General features: G+C 36.8%; 1 protein-coding gene across 1 annotated transcript in view; it reads left to right on the top strand.

The window, feature by feature from the left end:
- The window catches only part of zgc:154058 (Transmembrane protein 150A-like), a 39,422-nt gene extending 25,020 nt beyond the window's left edge, over window positions 1-14,402 (top strand). Inside the window, exons 7-8 of the mRNA XM_020929590.2 lie at window positions 6,347-6,524; window positions 9,545-14,402. Coding sequence (XP_020785249.1) covers window positions 6,347-6,524; window positions 9,545-9,810 — 444 coding nt within the window. The 3' untranslated portion in view covers window positions 9,811-14,402. The remainder of the gene's footprint in view (window positions 1-6,346; window positions 6,525-9,544) is intronic.
- Window positions 14,403-15,064: the final 662 nt, after the last annotated feature.

Raw genomic sequence — 15,064 nt, 5'->3', positions numbered from 1 at the left:
CAGTGATATGTAACACACGTGTACTCACTCGCATAATGAGCCCCAGCCCTGGCTCTGTGTTACATAAGACTTTGGCACAGCAGGACAGGTCATGATGCAGGCACTGATGAGTAGAGCCCGACCGATATATCGGTTGGCCGATATTATCGGCTGATATGGGCAACTTTAGGCATATCGGCTATCGGCTGATATGCTTGCTGATAGGGGCCGATATTTTCACGTGGGCATGTTATACCTCGTTATAAAGCTTAGACTCTCTACATTCTGTTCATTTAATCCAATTTACAGACAGATAAATGTCCTAATATGTGGCTCCACAGTATTTATCTACGGAGTCATTTGTGTGTGTGTGTCTGTGCTGTCCCTGAACACACCACAGAGTCGTGTCACTCACGTGTGTTTGTTTACACCTGCAGACACAGATCCAAACACTGAGATTATTTTCTTTTTACGGACAATCGGTTTGAGTCTGGATTAAAAGGACATTTATTAGTGCAGATTTGTGATGTGAGGAGGAGCCTGTATGAGCGGTGAGTGTTGGAAATATGTTGACTTTGAAGCTAGTTTTTGTCATTTGTTATGGGTTAGCTGCTGTAGCTCCCGCACATAAACAGACTGTTTTCTATTGGTCTGTTCTAAAGTGACTATATTGGCCGTATATTTGCTACTGGACCTGCACTGATATGTAAATGAGCTGTGAATAGACGTGTGAATTATGACATTTGTGCATATAATTAATTACCGCGGCGCGCACGTATTTACGGCTAAAGGCTAATAGCGCTACTTTCTTTACTAGTTATGGGTCGGTCGCGAACGAAATGACTCTTAGAGCCGGCTCTTTGAAGCGAACGACGGGAGCCTGATCCTTATTGGGAGCCGTGTTTTCTCTTTCTCTCACTTTTTTTCTCTTCACGCCGCGTGCAGAATCGTGGTTTGACAGCGGCAGCGGCTAAAAAGGAAACTTTGAGAAATTTGCGTGTACGTAGGATAAAAAAAAAACAAAAAAACGAGCATATTTGACTGTAGTTTAGCATAAAATAAATAAGTCCCGGTTTAGTCCTTTTTCAGTCCTGGTTTAGACCTGGTTCAGTCCTGATTCAGTCCTGCTTTAGACGTGCTTTAATCCTCAATCTGAAGAGCCACTTGGGAGCCAAAAGAACCAGCAGCTATTAGTGAGCCGAGCCAAAAGAGCCGGTTCTCTAAAAAGAACTGGAATACCCATCACTAGTGTCTAGAATGTGATGCAAAATGCCATTAAGTCAACCTACTGTCTGTAAATATGATGTAAAGAGGCAGAATAACAATAAATGTTGCCTAAATAAACCCAATTTAAAATCCACCAGAGCCAAACCTAAGTTTTTTAAACAATTCAACATTTACAGTGAATTTTTACATCACTAAATATATCTGCGATTATATCGGCAGCTCCAACTTCCATTATATCGGTTTCATATCAGCCACAGCAAAATCCATATCGGTCGGGCTCTACTGATGAGTAAGGCAGAAACTTTTTTGGGCTGTGCAAAAATATTTAAACATTACTTAGTACACCCATAAGAAAATCAAGAGCCGTTTAAGTGATGTTTGGTTTGTCTATCTGGGTATTGATACTTTGCAGTGACACTGACTCACAATATATCACCAAGAGCATTTTTTGGTGTCTTTTAGTGAGTTTTTTTGGGACTGAAGTACAATTTTGGTCACTGTTTTGATCTGTTAAAGGTGCACTGTGTAATTTTATGGTTGCGCTTCTGTCACCTGCTTGTTTCTATGGATATGTCATTGCTCTGCCTGGAATGTTCCACAGTATGACATTAAATGTAAGGTAGAGCTGTTTATTAAATTATAAGTGCTCAAAAATACCTAGAAATACCTGGAGTCACCTCTCCACAGATCTGACTTGCAACTTGGTCTGGTTTGGGCTTCATGAAGATAGAAAGGTTTAATATGATACTGTGAAACATTCCAGATAAAGCAATAACATCTCCTCCACCCTCCAACAAATTAGTTACTCAATGCACCTTTAAAATTGATGTATTTCATATTAATTTTGCACAAGTAGTGATTTAACAAAGAAATATTGTTGCTAAAATGTATTTGGTTATTAAAAAACGGCATATCATGTGCAGTATATCAATTATTGCAATATTGTATCGTGAATCGTATCGAATTGTGAGGGACAGTGTGATTCCCAGCTCTGGCAGAAGCGTGCTCAGACTAAATATAATCTATGAGAAAGTGAAACAACTCTGAAATGGTTAACTGTGTGATGGGGCATGTTACAGGGAATTCCCAGTGTTCAGCACGTTTTTCTTCTCTTTTATGGTATTGGATTACTGTACTACTCACAAACAATGCTACAACTACTACTACTAGTATGTGTAGTGTAGTGTACTAGTAAGTGTTTAACTTTCCGTAGCTGGAAAGTCAGTTGTGGAAATAGACGGTTAAAATCATACTTTTAGTGCTGTAAACGCATCCATAATGAAAAACACGCAAGTCTATTTTGATTCATAAATTTGCATACTATGGATACTGTATGTGATATGTGATCTTATACTAGTTCTGAATAATTTGAGAAAGTTTGGAGTGAAATTTTTCCCTGTTGATTTGACTTTTTTTCTCCCATCTCAGTTCTTGAAAATACATCTAGTTTTAGTATTTTTAGTATATTTAGTATCTTTCTTCATTCCTATATTATACAGCTTACACTAATTGCATTTTGATCAGTACGCAAGTCCTGTATATTATTTTAAAATGGCACCTTTATTCACCCTTTAAATTAATTTAATCCAAGGGCGCTATACTGACATACTGATAGCCCTGAGAAATACGAGTAACCGCTCCATGTTGTGTTTCATTTCTCTTGTAAACTGACATTTATTAGAAGTGAAAGTGACAAATCCAGTGACAGTTGGGACTTGTTCTATCACGCTGAAGCTCCCCCACCTCTGCCTTTTATTAACCACAGCTACACCCCTGCAGTCTGTTAGGATGGTTTTTGTACGCACGTCCATTAAATCCATTTAGCATTTTTGGGAGGGTTATCTTGAGTTGATCTTAAACTTTTTTTTTTGGCTGTTTGTTAATGTGTGAGTTATGTCACCATGGAAACTGCAGTGACGTCAAGTGTCCGCATGTATGTCTAGGATGGAACATTCAGCAAAGTATTAATAGGCTGTGTTCACGTTCAGGTGGTATTTTACCATGAACCAAAGGAGACATTACTTACATTCACCTTTTCCACATTTTTCTGATGCTTTCCCAAGTATTTTTATTTTTTGCAGGGGATATCTTGGGTTGATCTTAAACTTTTTGGGTTGTTTGCTAATGTGTGGGTTGTGCCACCATGAAAACTGCTGAACATTCATTCATTCTTCATAGACATACCTACGGGCACCTGATGTCACTGCAAACTTGCAAAGTATCAGTAGTAGTAGTGGTGTTCATGATACTGTCACAGTCTCCATGTCATTGATTTTTTATTTTATTTTTTTATTAATTTTTTTTTTTTTTTGCGATATTTTGTGGAGGCTTACAAAATTGTGAATATGCTACTTTTTCCTTTCAAAATCACCATAACTATTAATTTAAGCAAAAAGACTTGTATGTCTGTTATTGTTACATCCCTAATTTTAACTTTAACCAAAGGGGACACTTATGTTCACCTCTTCCACATTTTTCTGTCACTCCCCCACCTCTGCCTTTTGTTACACAGAGCTACACGCAGTCTGTTAGCATGCTATTGTGCGCTCATCATTGAAATTCATGTATTCACCATCAGTCTATAGGAATGAATTTATGACGTACATTTTGCTGAATCTTCAAAGTTACAAGTCGTGTCAGCAGAATCCAGACAAGGGTCAAGTCCAGAGCGCAGGGACCCTCTGGAAACTGCAGAGTCATGGAGCTAAAGGCACTTCTGGTGATTGTGTTTTCAAGTCATGAATATGCACAGATAAATGTAATGAAGTTCTCCTATACTATACTGTAATGTACTATACTATACTGCCCTCATGCAGTGGTGAAATGCAGCAAAGTAAAAGTAGTAAAGTACTGTACTTAAGTAAAAATGGAAGTATCTTACTTAAGTACATTTTAAAGTGGATATTTTTTACTTTTGCTTCACTACATTTGAAAGCAGGTATCTGTACTTCTATTCCACTACATTTTTGAACAATACTAAAACTACTACTACTACTACTGTACTACTACTACTACTACTACTACTACTACTGTACTACTGTACTACTCACAAACAATGCTAAAACTACTACTACTACAACTATTAAAGTACCTTACTTAAGTAAAATACAGATACCTTAATTTTGACTTAAGTCAGTTTAGAGTGGATACTTTTGCTTCACTGCATTTGAGAGCAGGTATCTGTACTTTATACTCCACTGCATTTTTGGACTGAACTGAAAAGTAAAAGTATTTTTATTATTATCTGAGACCTGCTGAAAAGGCTGAGGTTTGAGTATACAAAAATATATAAATAAAAACAGCCAGAAAATTACAAAACAAACAAAATTCAGCACAAATATTTATTAAAATCACTACATTTTACGCTTCATTAGATCTCAGAATCTTTGCAAAATACTTTTACTGTTTACTTTTTAAGTCAATTTTTGCATTGGTACTTAAATCGACTTGGAAATCGAAGTAAAAGTATTTTTCTTTTTTCTTTTTTTTTTTTTTTTAACAATTTTCTTGCTCCACTATATGTACTTTTACTTAAGTAACAAAATTTACTTCTTCCACTATTGCTCACATGTCACCAGATAAAGTTTAAAGGGCCCATATTATGCTATTTTCTGTTATGTTATAATGTTTCCTCATCACAAACAGACCTGCAGGTGTGTTTTGTTTCATTCACACATTTAACACACAAACCCTGCATATTTATGTTCAGACCTTTTCTCAAATATAAAACACTTTCACCTTGTGATGTCATGTTGTCTGCTGAAATTGAAACCAGTATTGAAACTAGAAACTCATTTGAGCAGGTATCAATACTAAAAAAGTCACATTCACAGGTCAGAAATCAACCTTTCCTGAATAGCTTTAGAATGATCTTGAGCTGTATCAGAACAAGTATAAGAGCACACAGACTAGTGTACACCCATGGACCACATTGGAACCTACCAGGACCACTGAGGGATTACACAGATATAAGACCACATGGTAATATTAAAGAAAGTACTATGATTTAATGTTGAAAATAACTTTCTATTGTCTAAAGAAATAGTTTTTTCAATTATCATTGTCGTTTCGGAATCAGTTTTGAGAATTGAGTCTATTCCTTAGTACTGAAATCGAGACAATATAAAAAGTCACCCAGATCAACTTTGTATATCCTGCACAGGAATGCCCACTGTTTCCAACTACTATACATCATTTGTAACTCTAGTTCTGAGTTAGTGACAGTGTTTATATGCAACACAAGCAGAGGAAGTCTTCTCTGCCCTCCTGTGAGCTCTGTTATGTCCTGTCTAAGCTTGTGTGTGTGTGTGCACAGTGAGACTCTTCGTCTATTGTATTTTGTATCATTCTTGTGGTTAGTTCTATTGTCACCCCTCCCCTTTTCTGAGTAATAATGCATGTTTTAAAAAGAACTGATGGGCAATTAAACTCCTGAAACTGAAACTGAGCTCATATTTTTATGTGAATTATTCATATAAATATGTTAAAAACAAAATATTGTCCATGACAATATTTAATGATTATTTGTTTATATATTTCAGAGAGAAAGATGTGGATTGGATTTTAAAAATTCTTTATTCATCTTAACCATTGTATTACGATAATTAGTAAAGTTTGCCAAACTGTTATGGACACGAGTAATCATCATTTTAAAGGTACATTGTGTAACTTTTCTGATGGAGGGTCCATCACATACTTTTCTCCAAGGATGTTAGTGATTTGTCTGGAATGTGTCACAGTATGGCATTAACACCTTTTTATCATCGGGACCAAAGCAAAGAGCCTGGAATCCAATCATATCCAAAGAAACAAACAGGTGACTGACCCCCAACCAGAAGGTTACATAGTGCACTTTTAATGCTAATGCAGTTATGAATAGGCTCCATATTTAAACAAGTGTTATAGTATTGTACTTTGTTATGAATAAAAGCTCTAGAGGCAATCTTTATGGATAAGTAGCTTTTTTTAAAATATTCTGGTGATACAGTGGCGATTATCTTTGTTGTTAAAATTGACCCATAAGAATAAATAAATTAAAGCAATAAAACAAAATGATAAAAGACAACAGAGGATGAAACAACTGTCCCAGGTCTTCAGATAGTAGTTCTAATTTGTTCTGTGCTTTCTCATCTGTGTTCAGGTGGACAACGCTAAAGTCCTGCACTACGTTGGCGCTGGCGTGGCGTTCCCCACCAGTATGCTGTTTGTGAGTCTGCAGTCTGCGCTCACGTACCGTCTTGCCAAAACCCACGCCGAGTACTGCGTGGGACACCTCAGAGCCGCCATGACCCTGCTGGCCTTCGTTGCCCTGGTGCTCAGTATCCTCCAGACTGACACACTGTAGTCACATGACTTCACATTATATTAAACTTATATTACACTTAGACTTTATTGAGCCACAAGGGAAATTATTTGGACACAGTAGCTCACACATCACAATATATTATAATAAAGAAAAAAAACTTAAATGGTAATACTCAATTCTAAATAAGCAGCAAAAATACCAAAAGACTGGTGTCAAATAAGACTTAATTATTTAAATGTACAAGTAAAAATTAAATATAGAAATACAAATATCTCTCAGCTATATACAACGGTCATAAAGAAAACAGTGCAAAGATGATATGATGATTGACAGGACATAGTTATCTGTTACATAAAGGTGAGTTGTTGTACCGTTGTAGGGAGTATTGTCTGTTACATAAAGATGAGCTGTTATACAGTTGTATTTCCATTAGGGCCATGTATTATGTTACCTTATCAAGCACCATAGACTGTATATATAAATGGACTTGGCTACCCCGCTAGCTGCCAAATAAAAAGTGAGCTTGTACGCACTTCCGGCTCCGTCAACTCTGGTATCAGTTGACGTAACACTGAAAAATGGTCACCTCTCTCTGTAAGTGTTGCAGTGAGCCCCGTCATTTTGGTCTTAAAATGTTTGTATTAACCCGTTCTACATGATTCTGGTATTTTTTATTTTGCTATTTTGTCCATGAATAAGTTCCTGTTCCAAATAGGAAACACGGCTTTAAATTCGCTTCTACTGCAGCCTAACTAGGCTTTATTTGACTAGAGCCAAACGCTATGGGTGATGTCCATAGACTGTATAAAGAAGTGTACTAAAGCGAGTGTGATGTCACCCATAGTGTTTGGTTCCACTCAAATGAAACGCACGATGCTAGTGGTTACAGGGGCGAATTTGGAACTAGGCTGTATATTATGAATAGGATTTTTTTGACAGAGAAAATAGCGAAATAATAATACCAGGATTAATATGAACATTTTAAGACCAAAATGACGAGGCTCACTAGCCTGATACATCAGCCAGTTTCACTTCGTGGAAACCGTCTGACCTCACAGCATTAGGATTAGGAAGAAGGGCAATAATATCTTTCCCCTTGATAAAATTTGCCAAACATTCTCTTTGTTCCGGCTTTAAATCCTCGATCTCGGGAATTGGTGCCAGCATGGCTGGGCTCGCACTTCTGGGGTTCTTGCAAACCATCTAGTGTATTCCGATTCCTGACCTAGTCACTAGAGGCTCACTGCAGCAGTTACAGAGAGAGGGGTCACAAATATTCCAATGTAAGTTTGTGGGAGCCAAGGTCAGTAGGAACTGGAAGAGCACGCATGCAAACTTCCTATTTGGAATGCGATGGCCAGCACGTTGGCTATGTCCATTTATATACTGTATACAGTATATGGTGACATCACACTCCCTTAGTCCATTTCTTTGACATTTGAAGCTTAAACTTAACATCGTATTCACATTAGGCCTGTAACTATAGGCGTAGCTCAGTTGGTAGTTGATCTGAAGGTTGGCAGTTCGAATCAGTCACATCCACTGGTGCGATTCCAGCTCCCACAGATGAATACTGCCATTGTGTTCTTGGGCAAGACACTTAACCCACCTCACCCCCAGTGTCTGCGTACACTGGTGTATGATTGTGTGTGTGAATGGGTGAGTGGTTCCTTGATGTAAAGTGCTTTGAATGCCTTAAAGGTGGAAAAGCGCTTTATAAAAATGACCATGATTAAGACAAACTATAATATTAAAACTACTACTGCAGTAAACTCTCTTCTAAGTGAATCATATTGTACAAAAACAATGCTAGTGATTAAAAAATGAACAATTTTAGTCATTAGCTCTAGACTCTATATTTTTCATCTGATCAAGATACAATCAGCTACCACATAACATTTTTGCTTTTACTTACGTAGCAAAATGTGGAACTAAACACAATAATCTGGTTGCAAAATAATTGTCTCTTAAACTTGCAAAACTGAAAATGAGAAGTGCATGATGAAAACAACATATATTACTCTCTTCTTCTTCTCAGTTTAACTCTTTGACTCTATGCTCTATAATCTATTGTTTATATAGATACAAAATGGAACATAGATCATTAGTTTTTCTTATTTGTACTGGACTAGTAGAAGATGAATGAACTATGCTAGTTGTACTCAAACTTTCAAAGGATCCAAATTGCACTGTTTTCTGATCTATATTATAATGTTGTTTCCTCATCCTAAACATATCTGGAGTTGTGTTTTGTTTCATTCACACATTTAACACACAAATCCTACAAATTCTGGAGTTCTTTTCTCAAACAGAAAACATCCTGTTCCACTTTGTGATGTCTTGTGGTAGTACAGGAAATTCATAATTCTTTTTTTTCTCCATACACCTTCACTAGAATTATTTGAATAATTTCAATCCTAGAATTGCCAATCTTTACTGAACAAAAGGTAAAAGGTAGCAGTTACCTTGAAAACTACAGCTTCATGACATCACAAGTTGAAACAGAGAATTTTGAGCTTTGGAGATGTAAACAGCCTAATAACCCAGGATTATTCAAACATGTGTAAAGGAAACAAAACACAACTCCGGGTATGTATTTGATGAGGTAACAGCACTATAACATAAATTAAGGCTCACAAGAATTCATTTTGTGTAATATAGGACCTTTTAACTTTTGATAATATTTGGATTTGTTGTATCACCAGATCTAAATCCGGACTTTATAAGGCGTAATTTAGAGCTAAACCAGGTCTAAAATGAGACTAAACCATGGATATGGTATTTCAGAATTATGTTTATGTCCTTGTTTTTGTTTAAACAAGTACTAAAACTTCATAGGGCCACACTTACATGTACCACTATTTGAGAAACACTGAAATATGCAGCGCTCCTTTAAATCTAGAACTCAAAGTGTTATATTTTCAACCATAGGTACAAACTTGTGTTCAGTTATTAACTTGTATTAATAATAATCAGAATGTTGATGTTTGCCTGCACGCTTTCTGAAGTTTTAGTCCTTAACCAAACTTCCAGGCGGCGTCTTCTTTGTTCAGGAGAGCTTCGTCCTACAGCACGCGTCAGCCATCTTTGAATGGGTGTTCTGCGTCACCGTCATGCTCTTTTATGGGACCTTTGCCTTTGAGTTCGCCGGTATGTCTGGGGACACTGTAGCGGTGCTGGCCCGGGGCGGAGGAGCAGGGGCCCATAAGGTGGACTCCCTGGGACCCCTGCCACCTCTCACCCTGCCCCACCCTCACCCGCACCCGCCCCACCCATCTGAAACTCTGTCCATCCTGTGAGAACCTGCCTTAGAATCGCCAGTTCGCATTATTGCACATTGCACAAGTTGAAAACCAAAACAGCCGACTTCTTTCTCCAATCGCGTGCCAAATCCAGAGCAGCTGTACTTCAGAGCATCATGAAGCAGTGTGTGGATTCTCCGAAAGAAAGCGGGGGCTGCTGGTCGGCCCGAGCTATGACAGTATTAACCCCAGAAACAGAGGAGCGAGGTCATCTGGTTAGAATCACAATCGGCGCAATAAATGTACCAGCTTGGGGGCATACAGCAAGACTTTGCAGTGTTTCGAGACATTATTAATTGATACTTTGCAGTGACATCCTCTGGGGGTGTTCTTCATGTACTGTGTGCGTATTGACAGCATGTTCACCAGTTACTGTGGAGACACAATCCGAACACAACCAAAGTTGTAATATTCAAGGTGCACTATGTAACTTTTTGGTTGGGGTTCCATCACTTATTTGTTTTTATGGAAATGTCATTGCTGTACTTAGATTGTTTCACAGTATGACATTAAACAGCTCTACCTTACATTTATTCAGTTACAGGTGGTTTTAGAGCTCAAAAATACCTAGAAAAACAGGCATTCTGACTGTAAGCGGGGTCGCCTCTCCACAGATCTGACCTGTAACTTTGTCTGGATTGGTCTCTGTGAAGATGTAAAGGTTTAATACCATACTGTGAAACATTCTAGACAAAGCAATAACATCTCATGGAGAAAAGCATTTGACGGACCCTACACCACAAAAGTTTCAAGGAAAAAATACACAATTGATTTACAACACATTTTCAGGAGTCTCTGATCAATACAAGTGTTCACGGTCCTGTTTAGGAGTTTGAATTTCAACAAAAAGGTGAGAGTGACTGAATGAAAAACTGTTGGCTAAAACTAACTAGCGTCTAACTGTATTTTATTTGAGAGGGACATGTTTGACAACACAAATCATCTAAACCTAACTAAGTCAGTTCTTTCTGGTCAGATTGTGTTAAAACAAAGCTCAGATTAAAGTTTAAAAAAGCCACAAACAGACCAGTGCCTACAGTTGCACGACACCCTCAGGGAATGTTGACAACGTCAGCTGCAAAGTATCAACAATCCTGAAAAGCTGAACAATTTGCAACGTTTAACAAAGAATAATGTGCCTCTCAAACAGCTACAGTATGAAGGATACAAACACAAGCTTTATGTTGTCTTGGCTGACGCATCACTGTGACAATTACCATACACTCTGTATTTTACGAGGATGGAAACAGTTGGTTTACATTAGCAAAACAACCTGGAGAAGTTGCGTGTTTGTGATTCTAGGTGGTCTGTGGAGGTTCCAGCGTTGGGCATCACGTGAGCCTTAAGAGTGGCTGGAGTTTGCAAAATAGTTGAATGCAAGTCCAATTTTGTTTTGTTCACAATAGTTAGTCAAGCTAAGTTACTATAAAGTTCAGTCACATTTAAAGGTGCACTCTGTAACTTTTCTGATGGAGTATCCGCTACCTACTTGTCTCCACAGAGATGTTGTTATGGTTTTTTTGTTATGGGTGTTTCTGTTGCTCAAAAGTACAATAATTCCTCCAATGAGGTTAATTTGGTCTTATGATAATTTATGTTACTAGGTTGTTGTTGTTTTTTTCATACCTGGGAGTTTCGGCTGCTGACTAGCAATCTTCCACGTGATGTTGCTGTGACTTGTATAAATCAGCTGACCAGATACGTCACAGCAACATCACGTGATCTCTGTGGAAGAACACTAGTGAGCAGTCCAAATTGACAGGTATGAAAACAAACTCTCGGTCTGAAAAAAGAACCTAATAACATAAATAATTCCAACAATAATTTCTTCTGTGAATAGGTGAGACTCCACAGATCTGAATTGTAATGTAGTGTAGTGCTATAACCTCTCTCATGATAGGTTTAATTCATACTGTGGAACATTCTAGACAAAACATTTCCATGGAGACAAACAGGTGGCAGATCCTTCACTAGAAATGTTTCGCAGGGCACCTATATGCTGAGTAGGTGCACAGTTTAACCCTGTTCACCTTTGCTGCCAATTTGTGCCAAAGTCATGTGACCAGTTGAACCTGGGGCCAGTAGAATTGAATAGAGTTGTTCAGTGTGATGTCACTTCCTGTTTGGTGTCATTATGATTATGATGATATGAAGACTACAGAATTATTCATATTTCTATTTTCTAGTCTACACACACAATTTTTTTTATTGGCCTAATTAAAAAGTAAAGTATTGATTTGTTAAAATAAAGCTGTCATGACATTATAATAACAGATCATAACAGCAATGCTACCTTAGTCTGACATTTTTAAGACTTACAATGTAAATTAAAATAGGCCTATGTTTTAAAGGTGCAATGGGCCCGTCAGACACTTTTCTCTATGGAGATGTTATTACTTTGTCTGGAATATTTCACAGTAGGGCATTAAACCTTTCTATCATCTTGGAGACCAAACCAGACCAAGTTACAGGTCAGATCTGTGAATTGTTTTATTCAGGTATTTTTGAGCTATAAACCCGTCTGAGTAAATGTAAGGTAGAGCTGTTTAATGTCATACTGTGGAACATTCCAGGCAGAGTATTGACATATCTATAGAAACATAGAAACAAGCAGGTTACACAGTGCACCTTTTATAATAATTATGAGCTATAAGATAAAAAGTGTTTAGTTGTCAATTTGTGAAATTTTAACATGAAATTGCACTTCTCAAGATGTATAATTCAGTTTACCCATAAGAATACACAAGGGGGAGCACCAGATCCATCATCTTTTTTTTGTTTTGTTTTTTGGCTGTAACACTTCTCACATTAAAAAGAGCAGCTGTTTAAAGCTGACAAGGTCATAAGCATGGATCTTTGGTTGTAACCGTGACGGAAAGTGCACAAGGGAGGGGAAGTCTATGCTATTCTAGATTAGTACTACATAATTTACATATTTGATACAGTTTATATGCTTTTGAGATGTAGCCTAACTGTCTCTTGTTTGATGAAATAAGGAACAAAAACAAAGATAGAAATCAGCTGACCCAGTCATGACATCTTCACTTTACAGCTCTATAGCAGCCGGTCTATAGCTTTGGTCCTTCACACAAATGGCCTTAATGTATTCTCCCTGGAACCACTTGAATTTGATTTAATTAGAGAAAGAATCAGCGTTGTCATATCAGTATATAAGCTTTATAATGCAAACACTTTTGTAAAGCTTAAAGTACAATTTTATTAAATAACTACTAATTTAAATGAGAGGTTTTAACACCTTATTCTAATGTTTTGTCAGTTTGGGTTAAGCTGTTTGGGCTCAGTCTATTGGAGCTACAATTAGAAGACTCATTCACAGGTCATAGTTTCTGATGCCAAATGGTAAATAGTTCTTATTTATCAGTATTACTACGATGTTACAGTCATTTTAATCTGAATGATCTCTGATAACCTTTGAGTGTTACATTTTTCACACAAGCTTTCACTCCAAGAAATAGTCTGGACCATTTCTAGTCTTCTCTTTTCTTCTTAAAGTATTTAGAGTCCATATTACGCTATTTTCTGATCTGATTTATAATGATGTTTCCTCATCAGAAACATACCTGGAGATGTATTTTATTATGTTTTCATTCACAAAAAAAATCCTGCATATTTAGGATGAGGTCTTCTGTCAAACAGAAAACACTCAGTTCCACCTTGTGATGTCATGTGGTAATACAGGAAGTGCTCCACTGTGTCAATCCATACACCTTCACTAGGATTATTTGGATGATTACAGCCCTAGAATTGCAAATCTCTATTGAACAAAAGATAAAACGTAGCTGTTAACTTGAAAACTACCTTTACATGACATCACAAAGTGGAACAGAGCATTTTGAGCTTTGGTGATGTAGAGATGTATGTTTTTGTTGAGGCAGCTCCACTCCAACACGTCTTAAAGCTCATGAGAGTAAATTTTGCGTAATGAAGGACTTTAAAGAGAACTGAGGTCAGAACTGGAAACTAAAAAACTTCTTGGCCTGTAAATTGTGTTTTAATGGTATAAGAATGCTGCCGTCCCACTCTGTCACTGCCACACTGGTTTTACAAGCTGTTTTAAATATATCCATTTGCCTGTCTCTCAAGTTTGCACTCAGGAAAGTCTCCCAGCACCAGCCCAAGTCCATCCAAAAATGGACAGACTCACCATTACCCTGAAAGGACCTTATTTTTAGTCATATCTGTTTGATTTGTATATTTGTGTTTTGTTAGAAGAATAGCTGCTGCCTCTCTGTTCTCGTATTAGATTAATTTTATTAATCGTGATCATGCAAAGATACTTTTGTAAACATTCCAGGGTGGAGGGTGGAGGGTGGTGGTTGGAGCCACAATGCTGTTGCTTCTGCTGTTTTAATCATAGTTAAATAGATATATAAAAAAGTTACCTTATTCTTGCAATCATTAAAGGAAGACTTTTTATCCAATATACTGTCCGAATTCTCCGATGTGCCTTACTTTTATATATATAAAAAAAAAAAAAATAACCAAAGATCTGGTAGCTTTGAAATCTATAATTAAACTTGATTGTATGTCTATATGCCTTAATGTTCAATAAATACATGTTTAAAACAGACCGTTTCTTTAATCTTTTTTTAAATAATGACATATGACATTGGTAAGCTTGGTTAGTTTTACTTCTCCAATGCTGTGTAGAATAGAGGTGTGCATAAATATCGAAATTACCAGTAGTAACCACTGTAGTATGTTTTTATTTATGTTTTAGCTTTTTTTAAATCTTTTATTTATTTATTTTTTTCTACTCAGTGATAAAAAAGTTAAAATATTTTGAGATGTAATGAAGCTTCAAATGTACTGATTTTGATAAAGATTTGGGATGAATTTTGCTTAGTAGAAACAGTTGCATCCATATTTTTTTTTCCTAGCAGTTTTTATTTGTATATTTTTGTTTGCTCAAATTATGATAAAAAATAAATTGTTGGTATTTTCAGCAGGTCTCAGACAATAATGAAAAATACTAATACTATTCAGTCCTGTTCAAAAATGTGGAAGAGTGGAAAGTCCAGATACTTGCTCTCAAATGTAATGAAGTAAAAATAAGAAAATATCCACTTAAAAATTTACTCAAGTAAAGTACAGATACCTAAAATGTACACCTAACTACTTACTGTTGTGTATTTATAGAAGGAAACTTGTTTATGCAATGCCCTTGACATATTCACTGTTTTCATGAGTAAAATAGATGTACTTATTAACTTTGCACAAGTAGTGGTTT

Source organism: Boleophthalmus pectinirostris, unplaced genomic scaffold (genome assembly GCF_026225935.1).
Source record: "Boleophthalmus pectinirostris isolate CB_2022bp ecotype Guang Dong unplaced genomic scaffold, ASM2622593v1 HiC_scaffold_5, whole genome shotgun sequence".
NCBI classification, from domain to species: Eukaryota; Metazoa; Chordata; class Actinopteri; order Gobiiformes; family Gobiidae; genus Boleophthalmus; species Boleophthalmus pectinirostris.
This window is presented reverse-complemented; position numbering and strand designations above follow the sequence as displayed.